Source organism: Athene noctua, chromosome 1 (assembly GCF_965140245.1).
Source record: "Athene noctua chromosome 1, bAthNoc1.hap1.1, whole genome shotgun sequence".
Classification (NCBI taxonomy): domain Eukaryota; kingdom Metazoa; phylum Chordata; class Aves; order Strigiformes; family Strigidae; genus Athene; species Athene noctua.
Window position 1 is genome coordinate 35,768,914 of NC_134037.1, and position 18,827 is coordinate 35,787,740.

An 18,827-nucleotide genomic window follows, 5' to 3' on the forward strand; every position below is an offset into this window, starting at 1 on the left:
AAGACTGATGTATCTTGACCCAAACAGTTTCTGCCAATCTCTTGTTGTTCTCTTATCCGATAGGCCTACTTTTTTATGGAAAAAGATAGGATTTACTCTTGACAAGTAAAGCTGCTCCTCTCAAGCCACACACAATCCTGCCTAATCTCACAGCAGAATGTCACACTACTCCCCCAATCCTTCAGTTTTCCCAGACTGATATTATGATATGTTCCAGAGATGATACTTGCACTTACCTATTAGGGTAAAACATTTGCGAACACAAACAGTGGACAAATTCTGTTTTTCCCGTAAATAATCAGCAATTTGCCCAGACAGAATTATACATAACCAGCAGCCAAAATAAGGTAGGGCAGATAAAAATCCATTCTGTTACGGACATAAAAAAAAAAAAAAAGACAGTTAAAACAATGAAATGACAATTCAATATGCTGAAAAATCGCTAGAGCTGGAGCATTAACGGAGGCTGAACCAGAAGTGTCAAAACCGTCCATGCACATAACTATTGTTGGTATTACCATAAGAGAGAAACCTAGGGATAGAAAAAGCAAAACATTTTAAAGTTATCAATTCGTAAACTTTCCATTGCATGACTTAATCCGTAAATATCCATGGCAGCCAGACCAAAAACTCAAAGGTTTTAAATCAGCAACTAGGTTCAGAAAAAACAAAACTATTCATGAAGGTATCTTGTGGACATTAACCTAACCATACAAGTTTCCAGAAACACCAATTTCAAGTAGGACAGGCTATCAGGTGAGTTACTAAAGTAAGTGGAAGCTATAATATTATTCAGAATTATGAAAGCTATATGGAATCTCAGGGGTTTGTACTACTATAATTTTTCAACATTACACTATACCATATCTATCTGCTGAAACATCTGATGCCGGCTATAATCAGAAACAAGATACAGAACTAGAACTTTCCTCAGATCCAGGCTGGACATCCTATAATCCCAAATCAAAGCTATTATTGAGGATCTAACATTACTTATACTGAAGTCACCTGTTAATCCCCATTAATTTAAACAAGAGCTGTTCAGAGACTTCTGCCTGATTCTGCATGATTTTCCAATGAGGGAAAAGAAAAAGTTCTACTGAACTGCAGAAATTTACAGCCTTTCCATGCAATTATGGATAATTATTGATAACAGAGCTATAATTTGACCTAATCTGTGATTCAAAAGAGGTATTTGGATAGCTGTTGAATAGAAATATTCTAATATTTATACACTATTGTAAAATGTATATTTGTCAAAGAAGAAACAAAAGCTTCCCTAGGAAATTCAATCTGAAATGAGTCTAGAAACACCTCTCCACCTGAAAACCACTTTATCAGCAGTCAGACATGATGCCTTTGGGCTTCAATGCTCCGCTTTCAAAAGCGGTAAATAAAATTTTGAAAAATAGAAGATAGTCGCAGTAACAGAAAACCCAAGAACTTCTGAAGCACTGTTCAAAGACACAGCATTATTTTTAACCATTTCCTTTATCATAGGATGGAAACTGGTGGATTATACAGTAGCAACTGTGTAGTATTTTAAACAGTAATGCAATTTCCATCTAAATGTGTGGCAACAAAGTTAGTACAACACTATTATGCAAGCTTTTTCCATTTTTTTTTTTTCAAACGTTCACAACAGACAGTACTCTAAATCACTCCAAAAAGAAGAAACAATCCAGAGACACAGGAAACCACTTCGCAGCAGAACCTTGTTAGCATTTAATGCAACGATGTTTTACAAAACACATGCAGTCGAGGTTGTGATAGCAAATTACTTTCACAGAAGTTTACACAGGTATTCCCTCAAGAGGCATAATAATAACTGGCAGTTTAAGCTATTTTTTTTCCAGCCATTTTGCAGCTTGCCCTACCACAATGTTCTCTTCTAATGCTGAGATCCCCCATCTTTTCCTCCCAAGATTGCTTGCGTCACCTCTTTCTTGCACGGCAAGCGTCTTTAGTTTGCTCTAAACCAGTCTCAGGTGTTAAACCAGGAAAAGACTATGTTAGAATTTCTGAGTGCCTTTTCACTTGAGTTGTACCAGCTTCTCCAGGTAAACTATGCTATTATCAAAAATTTCTCGTTAAAGAATGACTAGTACCGTCAAATAATTGCTATAAATAAGAATTTTCCACACCCCCTGCCCCTGTAATTTTTCCCTGATAAATAATTTAATATAAAAAAATTTCCTTGAAGAGCACTATATCTGGACCTTAAGTCTATGTGTTTGTTTCATCCTATTAAAAAAAAAAAAGGTATTTTACCTCCGCTGCTCACTATGGAAAGGAAAGTGACAATTTGGAAATGGATCCAATCAGACTGAAGGTTCCCCGCCTCCCCTTAAAATACTTATCTTCAAATAGAAAATTGAGCTCAAAAGCTAGCATTAAGCTAAATGTCAAATCCTGAAAAGTGGAAATTACAAGGCAGGCAATGTTTTCAAAGCATCCACTTAACTGTGGGGATTTGTTTTACCATTTCCCAGCTATACATTTACATTCCAAGGTCCTTGAACAGGTCCTTCTATTCTAAACAACAGGGAAGATCTGTTATTTCATTTCTTTAATTCAGAAGAAAGTGACTATATTTTTATTTATCTCACCTCCTGTGCATCAAACCGCAGGATCTCCTTCATGTATGTGGGCAAGAGTGTAAGAAGTGTATAGAAAGTCCAATTATAAGAGAATTGTGCCACAACGATAGCCCAGAGTGGAAGGGACTCCAGTATAGGTCTCCAGGGAACAGATTTCTGTGTAGAAAGCTAGCAAGCAGGAGACAAAGGGAAGAGAGAGTGATCAGGACATCAATAGGAACATTTACTAATTCCAGTGTTTTGATCCTACCCAAATCTATGATGATCATTCATTCCTAAGAGCACAAAAGGAGTCTTGGTTGATAGATGAAAGTCACTGGTAATGAATGAATTTATTGTGTTCAGTTCTCACTGAAAGTATACTAATGTATGTTACTGCTCTGCTGTTTATTGTTGCAAAGCAAACCAATTACTATTACATTTTGTAATCAGAATTTCAAAACTATGCCTGCCTTTGCTGAGATTTGTTGCCTCCTGCTTTTACCATAAATTATTAAATATTTAAAGTCATCCCTCATTGTTTATTTAGCTGAATCTTAGCTCAATCCTAGATATTAACTTTGGTCTCTCTGCCAGATTCACAGGTTATAATACATATCCCCAGTCACATGAATAAACTCTTACGCACACTTTAGGAACTGTCTCGTTAGCATTTTCAAAATTTTTTTTGCAAACAATAATCTCTTTCTTACTCTAGGAGACACATTGTAAAAAGTTGTAAAATGTACTGCGAAGTTTAAAGACGTTATACAAGTCTGAATCTAGTTTAATGAGAAGTCCTAGACATGAGGACTTTTTTATTTAAAAAGCACTGCAACATCTGTAACAAAAGGCATTCTTATAAACGCTTTGTTTGATTACTGATTGATTCTCACTTATACAATTGCACTTTTTTTTTTTTTTTTGTCAAATTCTGTCCCTATCTCAGACTAAGGGTGTGTTTCTAGACATCAGCAGAGCATGACACTAATGATAACATTTGTGGTTTATGTTCTTACTTAAGTAAGTATGACTATACCAAAGTGCTGTACCTGATCTTTTAGAGAAGAGAGTATATATTCTCTTTCAGGATGTGAAATGTTTCTGTGCATTTCTGGTGTATCACTAACTAACCACATCCAGAAGAAGAACCATAATACGCCCAGTGCACCTATTATTGGGAAAAGATGGGTGAAGAGATAAAAATAAAACCATAAGCAATTATATCAAGTGAATAACACTCTCAGATGATTTAGTTAGAAGTTTTTTTCCAAATACTCTAATATAATATTAATATACATTATTTTTCTATCTACTTACGAACAGTAGTTCCCCAAAGTGGCTTAACAATGCACATTTTAGAGTTATCAAACAATAAAGAAGACTAAGCAGGAAAGTGGGGCTGGTTTTGTGTGGGTTTTTTTTCTTTTTTCCTTCCACATGGAAGTGCCTCATACAGCAAGAAAGTTGCATACGCATACGTATTGTATTTTTATCAGTCACATGGAACAGCCACAAGGGATATGGCTCACACAGAGGAAGTAAAAGTTCACATTAAGTTTAATCACAAAAAATACTTTGTGCACATACACAGCAGATCACTATATCATCTTAAGAGATGTACCAATGCTCCTTTCCTTTTTCAAGCCAAACCCCAGAACTATCATTTGACAAAGGTAACTTTTCAATAGTCAGACCAAATTAACTGTACTTTTGTACAACTGTAACATTGCAACTTAATTCATTTTGTCCAATTCTTTGTTTTGAACCCTTTTTGTTTATACAAAAAATTGGAGTTGGTTTTGTTGAGGAAAGTGTAACCCATGTCTTTTATTCTGACACTCCCCCATGCAGAATATGAAACGGCTCAGACATGTAAATAGACCCATAAAAAGCATCAGTTAGATCTACGATATGCTGTTAGAAAATATGTTCTGTGTTTCAGCTTCTTCTAGAACAGTAAACATGCTGTGCCTTGCATTTTGGGCATTCCTTCAGAGTTCCTGTAACTGCTAGAGAGATTTTCCACAGTTTCCATTTAAAGCAGCAGTAACTGTTCACAGGTTCTTTCATTCAGAGTAGAAGCTTGTTCCTGGGATTAAAGTTATTAACTCAATTTCACACTTCAAATGAGAAATTTCAGCCTGTTGTCTCCAAGCAGTGGGAGAGGTAAGAGCATTTGACTTGTACTAGCTTTTGTCCAACACAGAGACAGTTTTTCTCATTGGAAGCAAGGCTTACATAGCCACACACAGGAATCTGTTTAGCTTTAAATATCTCTAATTTCCCAGGAGGAATAAAATAGCAACCCTACATGTCAAACACGTTTTTAAAACAAGTTTTATAATACACCATGATTTTCAAAAATAATATGGATTGTACTTCAAATAATTAAAAAACCCACTTACCAAATATGTAAAACACATAAATCCAGTTCATATAGTAGCAAATTAAACCAGATAGTGGCAGAGAGACAACAGTTCCCAGCTGTGCACCTACCATAAGAAAGCAAAGCAAAGTCGAAAAACAATAATTACATCTCCTATAGACTTCTTAAACTAAGTGGTATTTCAGAGTTATTTTATTTTTCTGTAATAAATCATGCAGAAAAGATCTGTCACCACCACTAGAGGGCTGACACTTCACCTTAAAGAAGGACAGGCACAATAAGCTGCAGCTCCAAGTAAGCAGACCCACAAAGTCATAAACATCCAAAATTACAAGCAAAAAGCAATAAAAGATAGGCATTCTTGGCACATTATCTCCAATATAGTGATGGCTCTAGTACATCCAAAACAATGCAGATTAGTCAGCTGGCATTGCTGCAAAACAAGAGAGAGAGCTGATCACAGTATAATTAAGGACTTGGGGGTGGGGGGATAATATTCTGATTTAGTATAATCAGTTTCCATTTCTTATAACTCCTACTAGCTCCACAGTAACAGGAATGCTAGGAGCAGGAGCCAGAAGGCATCCATATAACCAGCAGGTTCAAATCTCGTGGTCCCTGAATTTGACAGGTTGTAGGATTGGGCAAGGAAGCAGGGAAAGATAGGCAGATTCCAGTTCAGATACAAGCCAAAAGCAGGAAAGAACTATTCCTGAATATATATTTTGTAAAGGATGACAGATTCCCCCCACATTCCAAATCTAAACCAGAAACCCAACCAGTATTCTTTACATACTTAGGAACTTCTCTGGTGATAAATAGCATACCCTGCCTCTTAATGTTATTTATATGATCACTTATCCAGACCTAATCCTAACCCAGAAAACACTAGATTATGTTGATACACTGGCTGCTTAGATTCCATCTTCATGGAAACAATCATTTTTATTCGAGGCAGAAAGCTTAGAGCACAAACAACAAAAACACATAAATCTTGCAAAATATAAACCAAAATAACAACCACGTATAACCTCAATCATGTGTTGTCTTAGAAAATAAATATGATCATGATTAAATAAGCCACAGATCACATGACTGCCAACCATGAAAACATGGGGGAAAGGAAACACTCTGTTTACACAAGACACCTTATGCATTCATGACTGCTAACAACTGACCGTTCCAGACCACAGCCTCTTCTCGCTAGTTCATTAGCATATAGTGTCACAAGATACAAAACGACAGTTTAAAAGCTACCAATTGTTAAATGCAGTAGATGTCAATCCCAACTCTGTGCTCTCTGATTAGCTTCTGTGCTGTCTCTCACAAGAAAGCTTCTTTTAAAGCAGATTTAATTCACTTAATGAGAAATAGAAAACAGAAAAAAAAAAAAAAAAAAAAAAAAAAGGAGAAAAAGCTTTCTGCTGCCTTAGATGGGTTAAAGTGGCTCATGGAAGGGTCTGATGAGTGCCTGAAATAGTGCAAAGGAAGGAATGAGACACTTGGCTAGGAGGGAAGTGAGGAAATGTGAGGAAGAAAGGATTAAGGCTTCATTCTTGTTGTCACAAGTGAGCCACCAAACTGTCTTAGATACTTAAGAAACTGTAGCCACAGTTTGCAGGGTATAGCCCTGTCTTCTTGATGAAGCGCATTTCAAATAAGAAAGCTGTAACAGATTAACAAAAGTAAATCAAATGATTACTTCATTAAGTGAATGCAAAATTTGTCATCCTCAAGGAAATAATATCAATTTTGACTAGTAAATTTAGAAAGCTACATTTTTCACTTGCCCCACAAATACTGCATTGAGCAGTGACTGACCAATAAACCCCTAAAACAGACAAAGGCTCCGTGGAGATGGGCAAAAGCAATGTGTCCATGAAGCTCAGGGAATAATGGAGGGTGTGACTGACCACAGCTTTTGCACAGCTTTATCTCAACATAAAGGGGACCAGAGGGTGCTTAACATAGCTTAAACAAACAGCTATGTCAGTTCAGTGGACCAGCTTGTGGTGTAAATATTTTTCCCTGAGTTCATTAAAAATATGACTGTCTCCCTGTGTTAGCCAGACCAGCATGAAGGGAGTGAATACATAACTCAGCCCAACATAAAGTATAAAAACTAAACAACTAAGAACAGAATTCCTAACAGAACAACAGACTTGAGCTGCCTTCAACCCATGTATTCCCTTTGGGCGACTGGGGATTCCCAGCGTCATGACGGTGAGCATATTAGAGACGAGTAATGCAAATAGGTATTGCAACTGCTATTATATTTGTACTGTGCTTTCTGTACATTTTGTATCACTCTGCTAAATCAGGAATCCTGTGTAACATCAAATATTTTCAAACAAGTAAATTTGATATCAAACATTACACCTTCCATGCATAGAATATCTATGAGAATATGGTCTGAGAGTATTGTACTCCAGCAAAGAGCTCTTGCTCCAATACCTGGGACCTTGGACATTTTCTTCCTTGAGTTCTACAAAACCACACTTAAAAAAAAAAATCAACAAACCCCCCCCACCAAAAAAAACCCCAACCAAACACCTCCGTCCTTTGATTCTGACCCAGCCTTTTTGTTCCCAATACTAAATCTCTTTTGTTTACAGTATCTTCTATTCATCAGATTCACAGTAACTCTTTGAACCACTTTACAACAAAGTTAGATTGAAGTTTATACTTAGTTGCAGATCAATACCTTTTCTCAGGGTTATAAAAGCCATGAATAAATGAAGATAATGAATGCAAAGCAAGATTTAATTCAACGTTATGCTTTCCAGATTAAAAGCTGTTTAAATTTATAATATAAATCCCTTTGATTCAAGTAAATCCTCCCTGTTACTTCAGTGAAAATGTATAATCCCATTACCATTGTGGGAATTTCTCACCTGCATATGAAATACTAAGGAGCTTGCTGCGTTCCAGTGGAGGAGCCCAAGAAGACCACATTGAATGCATAGCTGGGAAGGTAACACCCTAGAAAACAACACGTCATTCTGTTGAAATGAGACAATTTTAGAACTGGCTTCAATTTTGCATGTTTCAAAGCATATTTCATTAAAAAGCAGTAGCACAATCTGTTAGTTTACTAAGGAGCCACTTTTAAAAAGTGTGCAAGGCATGAGTAAGGAGGCAGAATTAATTTATCCTGCTTTTGATTCTGTATATACTGGGAAAGTTGCAAGAATACAAACAATACCATTCTGAACTCCTTCTGGGTTTCTGACAAATGACAAGGGATAAATCTAGTCTTGTCCCAAGTGTCCTTACAAATAAACCCCTTTTCTTATATGGAAATCTTAGGCTAAAATATAGGGCAAACTTTTTAATTATTCAAAGAAATTAAAACTAAACTCCTCAAAATTAAATAATCCGTATACTACTCCAGCATACCAATACCTACAGGGTCTACTAATTACTACAATTTATTAATAAATTATTCAGCTACATTTTAAAGTTACATAGAGAAAAAGGATTACCTCTCCCAATCCTTCCAACGCTCTGACAGCTATGAGGTAGCCAACTCCCAAATTTGCAGCTAAGGGAGTAAGCAAGGTGAATACAGAGGTACCAAAGATGCCAAACCCTAGCAACAGCTTCCCTCCAATTTTGCTTGCAAGATATCCTCCTGGAATCTGAGTAATGATATAGCCATAGAAAAAAGAACCAAGGATCCATCCCTGAGTATCAGCATCCCAAGAATACTTTTCACCCTAAAAAGAGAGGAAAACCCCATAATGCAGTAAATTCAAAACAGCAGTTTCTCTGACTATATTTATATAACTTTGATCTATAATTTAGTCTTTTACACCTAAATTATAAATGTTTCATGGCCTCCTCCCTAGGGTCTCCCTCCTTTACTAACATCTATACTGCAATCAAAGTCGTGTTGCAAGATAATTCAGGTAGTTTGCAGTCTGTCCAGACATATCTAGCTCAAGTATGCAAATCACCACAATGTGAAATGCACCACGTTTGGGCAGTTATCCTTTTCTGAGTTCTAAGCAACTTGGGTTAGGTGACACAGGTACAGACTACACAGTCTGCATGAGTGTGAATCCCACTTCTGTATCGAAGTATGGACATTCTGTTATGCACTAGAAAATGGCTTTTCCTGCAAAAACCGTATGGACAGAAAAGCAAACAAGGAGATGCAGATGCTTAAATTTAATATAAATAGAGAGAGCAGCCAAGGAAAGGACTCACAAGTGTAGGTGGAAGGATGGGATAAACACAACAGAGGGAAAATTATTTTTGCAGACAAATAAAAGTCATAAAAGTAATTAAAGCAAAGATGGTCAAGATACAGAACCTGAAGCTATAAAGGAAGTCAGCAAGACAACATGAACAGTTGTCCAGTAAAGTGATTTTGAAGTTTGGGATCACTTCCAAAAGCCCAATTTATGAGCATCTAAATGAGCATCATACATTCACAGAAATGTGAGGCAGAATCTTATTCTCGTAAAGTTCTCAGTTATAATTTGCTCATGCTAAATAATAAATGACCTCTAAACAAGCAAACAAAATGAAGGCAGGAAGACAGCAAGAGTGCTCGGTAATAAACTTCAATTATAAGATGAGATCTGTGCAAGTCCAAGTTCACAAAGTTGGTGGGTTTGGGTTTTTTTAAAACATTTTTTCATATCCAACAGTTCAGTTAAGACACGTGATTTTAAGGATTACTGGAAAGGAAGTCAGAGATACAGGATATAAAGACAAGAATCATGATCTGGGAAAGAAATCAAAGAAGTGAAGACAAAAATACTACACGTTAATTTGTAATGAAATTTCATGCCATTTAGACTGTATGAAAAACAGGCAAATATGGACAGTGATGTGAGCTCTGATGCAGATATAACAGTAACTGTTGATCACTGGCATATAAAACAGTGAGTCATAGTAGATCTACAAGGTCAAATTAGCCAATTTGTAAGGAATAGCACAGAAAGGACGTACGTAAAGAAACTGACCCTGAGCACAGCACTTCGAAATTAGCTAGTCATTTAAGGCTATTATTTTTCAGAATAGCTTTAAAGGAACTACTGAAAAGGCCATCTGGTAATAAGTAGCCTGTTCTCTTGCCACCTAAGCATGAGTCATCAAACACAGACTTCTATTAAAAACACTTTTATATGCCACATTAAAGGACAATATATTTGAGACCTCACCGTTGTGTTGCGAGGAACATTTATGGTGGAGGAATGCTCTGGACACACGTTAGAAGTTGTATTCTTTGCTATGCTTGTGTTAGGTTCTACCATATCCACAAGAGCAACGCTTAGGTTCACTCGTAATGCATACAGGAGGAAGAACCCAAAAAAGGCCAGTAGTGCTAGATTGTAGCGAGCTGAGCAGCATGTAGGGACTGAAACGAGAGTAAATGAAAAATCTTTGTTTTAACAGAGCCTAACAGAATAAGAACAACTGATAAGCAGTTTTTATTAATAATCTCAGAAATTTATGGGTAGGAAAAAATATGCAAGAAAATGAGCTAATTGTTCTAGTCTTAAGGGGTGTATTCAATAAAGGCAGGAAAAAAAAGCAACCACTTTTCTACTGTTGTGCAAAACATATGTAGTTCTGGTTTAGACAGCTAGTAGCTACCTGCACAAGTGTAGGGACTGCAGAGCAAGTGTGGTGCATGGTCTGCAGAAATGGAGTTAGAAACATGTTTTCAGAAGTTCTCACCAAAATACAGTAATATTTATTCAAAGTAGAACTTCACACTAAAAAAAGCTAAGATTAGCAGGAAGACTGTCACACATGTAAACACAGTTCAAGAAAAACAGAGACTCTTAAAGTAGTGTTAAAGAACAGTCATTGGGATTGCAGGCTGTTTTCTAGGACAAGTTTTCCTTCTATAAGTTTGCTTATAAAGGAATAGGCATTTGCTGACAGCTGCCAAAGAGAGAAAACAGGGAAAGGGGATGGCAAACAATGCAGTGGCACTGTAAAACAGCAACAGTTTCCCAGTATGCCCCTCTTCTACAGTCACCATACAACAATGAAGTTGACAAACGAGTCTTAGATTCAGCATAAAATCTGTGTTGTGGCACTAAGTTGACTCTGTCATCTGTTTAAACCCTGATATCAGACTTTGCACTGTAACACAGCAGCATTTGGTAGAGATCGTTCATCAATACCGGGAGATTCAGATCAGAGTTGAACTGTAACTTGGCCAGCAGATCACAAGGGGCAATAAATTTTGTATCTATACAAAATACAGTTTACAGCTCTAGGATACCCTTTATGAACTGGGAATGCCTGAACCTACTGAGCAGAAATGTCAAATTGTTGAGAAACTACTTGAAGAATCTGCTGAATTTACAAATAGTTAGAGGGTGGAGTTTCCTCCCTTATGAGGAAACTATGGTACTAACAGAAAACCTGGATGTCTGAAACTCCAAGAGGGCTGGGGAACAGCACCTGCAGATAATACATCAGTCTACAGAGATCTCATTTTTCTCTGACCATTCAGGATTCAAATGATGAACAGAACAAATACATCTATAAACAACAGAACTGAGTGGAGCTTCATCTGCTACTGCAGTATGTCTCTTGACTGGATTCTCTGATCCGCAGTAAGAAGCAAAAAGTATGCGCTATGGACAAGCTATCTAAAGATCCTTCCCAGTAACTTTCTTGAAACAAGGAATAAGCCCATGCAATTTTGTCTTTTTCAGTGGGGGCACCAAGAGAGCCATTCTGCCAAGACTGCATTTTTCATGAAAGTAGTAGAACCTTCCCATTTTTTAATTCTCTAACCCTGACCAACTTGACGTGCAGTTCATTATGGCTGCACAAGTTGTTAAAATGACACAGAGAGACTGCATTTGCTATGTTCATTTAGTAAATGAGTCATAAGTGAAGCTACTGTACAAATACGCAAAATGCCTTCCAGACTTGTGGTAATTGCAAGTCTTGCCTCAGGAGCATTTGAAAAAGGCACATCTGATTTTTAAATGACATGAAGGAGAGCAGCCAAGATTTTAATGCTTACTTTAAAAACAACAGGTACCAAGAGCAGGAAGTGATTACTGCACAAAAACTAGTCAAGCAGCTTCATTGTCTTTTATTGTTGTTTAAAAAGCAATTTGACTTCAGTGGAAAATGTATAGTCATATAATTTATAACAATGAATATAATTACAGGTAAAGCTATTTAAACTTTCTACTGCCTGTATTTGCTAAGGATAAACAGTAACATAAGGTTGAATATCACACTGATGAAGTAACCCTTCCCTGGAAATGCAGATTAACTGGAACATCCACTGTGCTTCCTCTGGAAGCTTCTTACTGGTATAAACCTTGTCTGCAGAGCAAGCTCCACAAAACAGATGTGCAAGAACTTAAGAACACCAATGTCAGATTTTTTAAAACTGCAAATAGTTTATCATAAAAGTCTAACATGTAGATCTGCAACTCTAAAACAAACGGCTGCTAAGTTATTGCTTCCCTGTCTTTCCACTAAGTGTATCTGCAGTACCTGAGAATATTAGATCAGGTTAACAGAGCAGAAAATTCGAGAAGATTCCAGATGCGCTCAGTCACCCACCTCTTCAGGAGACTGTTATGATCAAAGAGACACAGACATTCACCCCCCAAAAGTTAAAGGCAGCTAACCATGATGTTCAAGGTCTTACCTTGATTGGTGGTCTTAAGTCCTACATCTATATTCAGTTCTGATTTCAGGGGCATGTTTTATAATACTGTAACTATAATTGAACAAGATTCTTAAACTGCAGTTAAAAAAATAGGTATGTGCTGCAAGCAGGTCTTCAACTGCTGTGTGGCAGTTAAAGGAAGTTGCTCTTTTGCTGTATTCTTCCTTGTGGGTGAGGCGAACCACCTCAACCGCAGCATGATGCATTGTGCAAACTTAAGAACGTATTGCTTTAATAACTGAGCTGAACTCAAACATCTCTCTTTCTAGCACTTTTAAGTTACGTTGTTAGCAGCCCCTCTTGCCGCAGTTATATGTTTCCCAAGCAGGTTAGAGTATTTTTGCATGGCATACTGAAGAAACTGAAAATCTTACTTTACTCCTTAAAGTTTGTACATTCTTGGGAAATGAAACAGCACAGACAACCCCCTAAAACACTAGCTCTGTTGTTAAGCCCTGACCCCATAATGATCCTCCTATAATTATCTTTGTGCCTTCTTCCACCTTCCTTCCTAACAAGCAAGTAGTCTTACTCAAATTCTGTCTTAAAATTAAATTCTGCAATAACCTCGGTGGACCCCAGCACTCGGTAATAGTTAGACCGGCATTTAAACTGGAATTACGCGCTTGTCCCACAGACGAGACACCAGGCCGAGGGCCGGCGCTTACAGGCGAATTAACGAAGTCCCGGGGCTGCACGCCCGCTCCCCGCCACCCGCGCTGAGGACAAAGCCGCGACCCCCGCCAGGACGCTGGGCCGCGTCTACCCTGAGGCTCGCTGCGGCCGCCGCGCCCCCCCAAAGGCACCACCGGCGCGGGGCGGGCGGCGCAGCCCCGAGGCCGCGGACCCGGGCGGCCGCTGCCCTGGCGCGGCAGAAGGGCACCGGCCGCCGCGGCGCTCTCGGCCAGGGCCCGCGGCTCCATGGCAACGCGACGCCGCGACACACGGGGCGCGGCCGCGGCCCGACCCCGCCCTCCACGGCGCCACCGGGCTCGGCGGCCCCGAGCCGGCAGGTCCGCAGCCAGACGGGAGCCCGGCGGGGCACGACCCGCCGGGGCAGCTGCCCCCGGCGCCGCCGCCCCCGGCGCCGCCTCTCGGTCCTCTCACCCGTGCCGGGCTGGGACTCCTTCAGCAGCGGGGTGCGGTCCTCTCCCGCCTCGGTCGCCATCTCGCTGCCACCCGGACGCGCAGCGCGCCCAGGGCCAGACGGCCGGCCCCACCGCCGAGAGGACGAGAGCGCGGCCCGCCGCGCCGCAGTCCCCCCGCCAGCGCCGGGAAGTGACAGCTGCCCCCCCGGCGGTCATGTGACGGGAGCTGGCGGGCGGAAACGGCCTCGGCCGCGGAGCGACGCCTCTCCCGCCCTGCCCCCGGCGGCCATCTTTGGTGCGGGCAAGGGCTGCCACGGCCCGCCTGCAGCGCGCAGGAGGCCGCTCCCTCTCTCCCGCCCGCGGGGCGGGGCAGGCTGGCGGGACGGCGGGTGCGGCTGTCTCGAGTATTTTGGGAAAAGTTCCTTCTATTTAGGACAAATCTCATCAGGCGAATCACGCCTGATTCTCCGGGCCGCTTCAGTGGCAGCCGCGGGGAGGTGGCGGCGGTGAATGGTTCGAGCGTTGCTCTGGTACAAGCGCTTCGGGTTTCGTGCCGCAAAGGAGCGGCGGGGCAGAGCAGTGTCACACGTTGAGGGCTCCTGGGTACGGCGGCAGGTGGCCGTGCTACGGCAGGCACACAGGGCCGTGTGTGAGCGAAGGCAAACGGCTTCTGGGTGCAGGTGAAGTGTGGCAGCCGTGCCCGAACTGGAGAAGAGTCGCAGTGCAGGCACTGGGTTTCTCTGTAACGACTAAAATGCCCAGCCACCCGAGCAGCATTCTAAGAATAAACTGCAGTGTCTGCAGCATGGGGCCTTTTATTCTGTGTGTGTGCACATTCCTGGAGTGAGGCCTTAAAAGTGCACCAATATATATAAATAAGTGTCATAACATATTTAATAGAGCTTTTCCTCTTGGAATCTGTGGTTTGCAACCTCAGTCAAAGCTAACAACAGGGTAGAGGTCTTAGAGTTTTACAGGCTTTTACATAGAAGCCTACCTCTGGTCGTCTGTGCCCTTGGCAGGCCTGAATGCTGAATCATTTTGAGGATCCTGCCAGTCATTTGCTGAAACCCTCAGCTTTGCTAGATCATACTGCTGTGTAATTAACTGCCTGGAAAAGTTTGCGTACTGGAAAATGAAAGAATGTAAAAGATTCCTGGCAGCATATTCAACTATATCATTTCACACAAGGTAGGTATACTGAGTTTACAAATATTAATAGAATGACTGTGGCACATACACATAGTCAGACATCTATGTGAACATATGAAGCAAACCAGGACTTCTGTTCTGGTTCTGTAACTTAGCCCAAGAGTGTTTTCTGTGAGTCAAACTTCACTGGAAGTCATTCGTACAGCCAAAATTACAGAGGAAAACCAATTGATTTGTAGTACTTGAAGACTTTAGCTTTGCATTTCACACATGCTGTTCTCTTCCTGGCCTTTCTGCACATATCACCTGAGAGACACCCCAGTGCACTCACACCTGGCTCATGCAGAAGGAAGTCTGGGGACGTGTGGACCAGGACCGATGTGTGCTGCACAGGGTCATGAGTATGATCACTTCCATCCAAAGGCTGAACCCCAAGCTCTTCCTAGATTCCTCTCATCATAACACAGGGAGAACAAGGGACTTCAGGAACTGGAGCAGGACAAAGCTTTTCCTAGGCTTCCCACTTTTTTTACCTCTCATTTCTTCCCACCAAGGCAAGCTGTATCTTAGATCTACCTACACTCAGGATGGGATAAGGCCAGAAACACTGCAACAAGTAATGTGGATTTCTCTGCCCTGCTTCCTCCTTGGATCTTGCATACCCTCACCGGTGAGTGAATCTTCCTCACCTAGCAACAAACACACTGCACCAAAAGCAGCTGGATTGCAAGGCTGCAGCCCCAAAGTCAAAAGGTGACACCCAAAATGCAGATTTAGGAGTGTGAGGATCATTGACCTCTGTCATAGCAGATGAGAACATCATTCCTTATTCCCTGGAGGCTGACTCTGTGTATGCAAACAAGCGTGGTTTGCCTCTGGCCACCCTACTAGGCAATGCTGGTTGTTGCCTGCGCTCTGCTCTACCAGGCTCTGTGTCATACTTGTGATGCAGTCCTAATGTGAAGTATTTTCTGACTTTATTTATCTTTATTTCTAAAAAGGACTGTTGTTTGTATTCAATCACTTTTGTCCTGGTTACTTTCAATTCTGGATGCAACCGTGCTCTGCCAGGCTGGGGAGGTGGTGGACAGCACTGCTCGGCACCCCACTTCCCTTGTCATATGGCTCTGAAGCACGAGAGGAGAACAGCAAAGGTTTGCACTTCCTTCCCTAAATCCCACCCTGACGTTTCATATAAACAAGCTAGACACACTGTGGCATGTCTCGTGTAGAGCAGCAGATGGCTCTCTTTCCTCTGAAGCCCAGTTAGGAAAAGAAGCCTGGATGGTGCCTGAGTCTCCAGAGAAACTCCAGACTTGTTCCCTCCAGTGCCATGGCTCCTTAGGGCAAGCTCTCATTCAGTGGTGCAGACAGGATATGGCTGTGATGATGTAGGAACACATTCTAAACTGTTTAACACTACCTATACTAAAAGCAACCCTCAGCCCTAAATGTTGAGGGTTGTGTAGGAGATGAACAAGGTGGCCTGGGCAAATATATCAGTGACGCTAACCTAAGTTGCAGCATTTCCTTATGGAGCAAGATAAAGTCTCTTCTGTCAGGTTATGAAGTTTTCTAGGATATAAAAAACTGCCTGTGTGTTTCTGGGTTTCCATATCTTTTTTCAGTCTTTTTAAAATTCATATTACAAGATACCCTTATTTATTTATGTGCCCTTTTAAAGAATCTGACTTCTGAAGTCTTGTTTTTGAAGATAAAGAGAAGAAAGGAGCAGAGAAATACAGCCCATATTCACAATATAAGAATCACACAGTTATTCTCAAATAACTGGAAATAACATAAGCAGAGTTCAGTTCTCTCTGGATTGAAATATCTACTTTTAAATTTGTCTAAGTCTCCATATATGCATTACAGTATACAGCTTTTTTATGGTGTAAACGACTAACAAGGATATTTATGGTTTAGACTGGTAATTTACACAATGGGAGAATATAAAATTATGTACATGAATCCAAGAAAAAATTTCCCAGGTTTCCCACAAGAGAGAAAGTTACAGTCGATCAAAAAGGAAAAGAATCAGGATGCCCTGAGCTGTGCAGTCCTACTGTAAAGCTGAATACAAAATCATTACTAAATCATGCATAAGATGATGCTGACCAAATCAGAAATGATTTATGTGACTCTGGCAGTACAACATGTTTTCATCTGTCTGGAAATATTCTGTCTGCTGCAAATGCCTCAGGGCTCCCTGTCGCCGCAAATAATCTTCCCCGGGGGGGGCGGGGTTGTTGGGATGGGAGATATTCATCATGCCCGCTTTTCTTATAATTTGTTAGCAGAGGCACTCTATGCAGTTCAATTTTTGACATTGGCCATGACAACAGAGAGCTTGGGACTTTCCTCATTTAGCAACATTGCTTTCATATGGAAGAAAGGAAGCACATATTGCGTTCTCTACAAAGTATTCCTCTGGGTTATATGGCAACACTCAACTAGATTCAGAAAAATAACTTGGGCTTTGTATTGCTTAAATTTTAGTGTGATGGTAGCCAGTGGAAGTATAGATTGGAAGTACAGGCAATCTTGATGTCTAGACTCCCTTACTTAAAGGCATTCTTCCTAAAGGAAATGGGAGTAGCAATGATGCTAACATTTCCTATTAATCAGCTGTCCTCTGTTCAGGACAGTCATCCGTATATGGAAAGATGGACTCGTATTTCTCCTCTGTCAGTGGCATTTAGTTTTATCTCTGCAGTGAATACTGAAACTCGGGCAAGACAACGTACTAGGGCTTTGTGGAATCTTATTTCTTTAGCTATAGTTGTTTCCTCATGTGTAGAAGCCATGAATGTCCTTAGGGAAGAGTAGATTCCCCATCAGCACTGCCCCTCAGCCCTGTGGCTTTAATGTTAATGGCTTTAAATGCTTTGCTGTGGATATATAGACTACTAAGGGATGTTGGAGAGCTTGCTAAAAAAAGCAATTATTTTGTCAATGGGCCTATAAAAACATATGAATAGCTATAGTGTGTCAGACCACTGGTTCATTTCCCTCAGTATCTTGTCTCTCACAGCAGTCAATAGCAAATGCTGAGAGAAAGGGCTTGCACAGATCACATAGGGTGATACATCCTCTGAATAGTCTCTGCATGTTTGAATACACTGACTGGTGACTCAGGACTTTCCTGAGCTGGATGTGGTACCTTAGTAGTCAGTAGTCCCTGAGACATTTGTCTGTCAAGAACGTATGCCATCTGTTTTTGAACCCATGTAAAATTTAGTATCCATGTTCCCTGTGGCAAGGAATTCCACAGCTGAATTATATACTACAGACAGAGCTATGCCTTTATGGTCTTAGACTAAGCATGCTCTGAGAAGAAATGCTTATTTTCTGAATCCCTGGTGAGGAGTTACTTCTCCCTGTGCACATGTCTAGCCATTGAAACATTGACTTCTAAGGCATTTTACCAGTGGAGAGTCAGGTGCTGAAATATTAGGGATTTACAGGTTTCTGGGGTGTACTTTATGAATTCCAGTGATGTTCATAAATTTTGGACATGCTTTCAGCTGTGTGGCTCAGTCTTGCAAAACCACGTCTTGTACCTGCCTGGTGCCAGGCTAGAATGATTTTTTTGAGTTTCCACCCCATGATGTGGTGCATTATAACACTGCAGTGTTGAGGCTGTTCAGATCTGTAGCAAAACAAAATTAATTTGAGTTATCCTATCGTGAAAGATGGAACGATGAGGATAAAAGATGCTGGTATCGCACAGATTATCTCAATACAGATTTGTCCTGTTACTGTTAGGAAAGCCTGCTGGGAACGTGATTGATACCTGGATTTGCCAAAGCCTGAAACTGCCCAGGAACATGCTGCAGCTGCCACTTAAGTGTTTTCTAACTTTCTTTGAACACAAACTCTGTATTGCAAGTTAATGATAAAAATTTTAAAAAATATTTCCAGTGGCAAAGAAGCTTTACTTAATCTTA

At 40.6% G+C, this 18,827-nt stretch overlaps 1 protein-coding gene across 2 annotated transcripts in view; it reads right to left on the minus strand.

Annotated features, from left to right (window-relative positions):
* The window catches only part of SLC17A5 (solute carrier family 17 member 5), a 23,951-nt gene extending 10,030 nt beyond the window's left edge, over positions 1-13,921 (minus strand). The window contains exons 1-9 of one of the 2 annotated variants that reach the window (XM_074895910.1): positions 13,736-13,921; positions 13,549-13,596; positions 10,143-10,339; positions 8,454-8,687; positions 7,863-7,950; positions 4,988-5,074; positions 3,632-3,750; positions 2,610-2,768; positions 237-369 (exon numbers count right to left, since the gene is read on the minus strand). In XM_074895910.1, the coding sequence (XP_074752011.1) occupies positions 237-369; positions 2,610-2,768; positions 3,632-3,750; positions 4,988-5,074; positions 7,863-7,950; positions 8,454-8,687; positions 10,143-10,339; positions 13,549-13,596; positions 13,736-13,805 (1,135 nt within the window). In that variant the 5' untranslated portion in view covers positions 13,806-13,921. The remainder of the gene's footprint in view (positions 1-236; positions 370-2,609; positions 2,769-3,631; positions 3,751-4,987; positions 5,075-7,862; positions 7,951-8,453; positions 8,688-10,142; positions 10,340-13,548; positions 13,597-13,735) is intronic. The other variant, XM_074895911.1, reaches the window with a different exon arrangement.
* Positions 13,922-18,827: the final 4,906 nt, after the last annotated feature.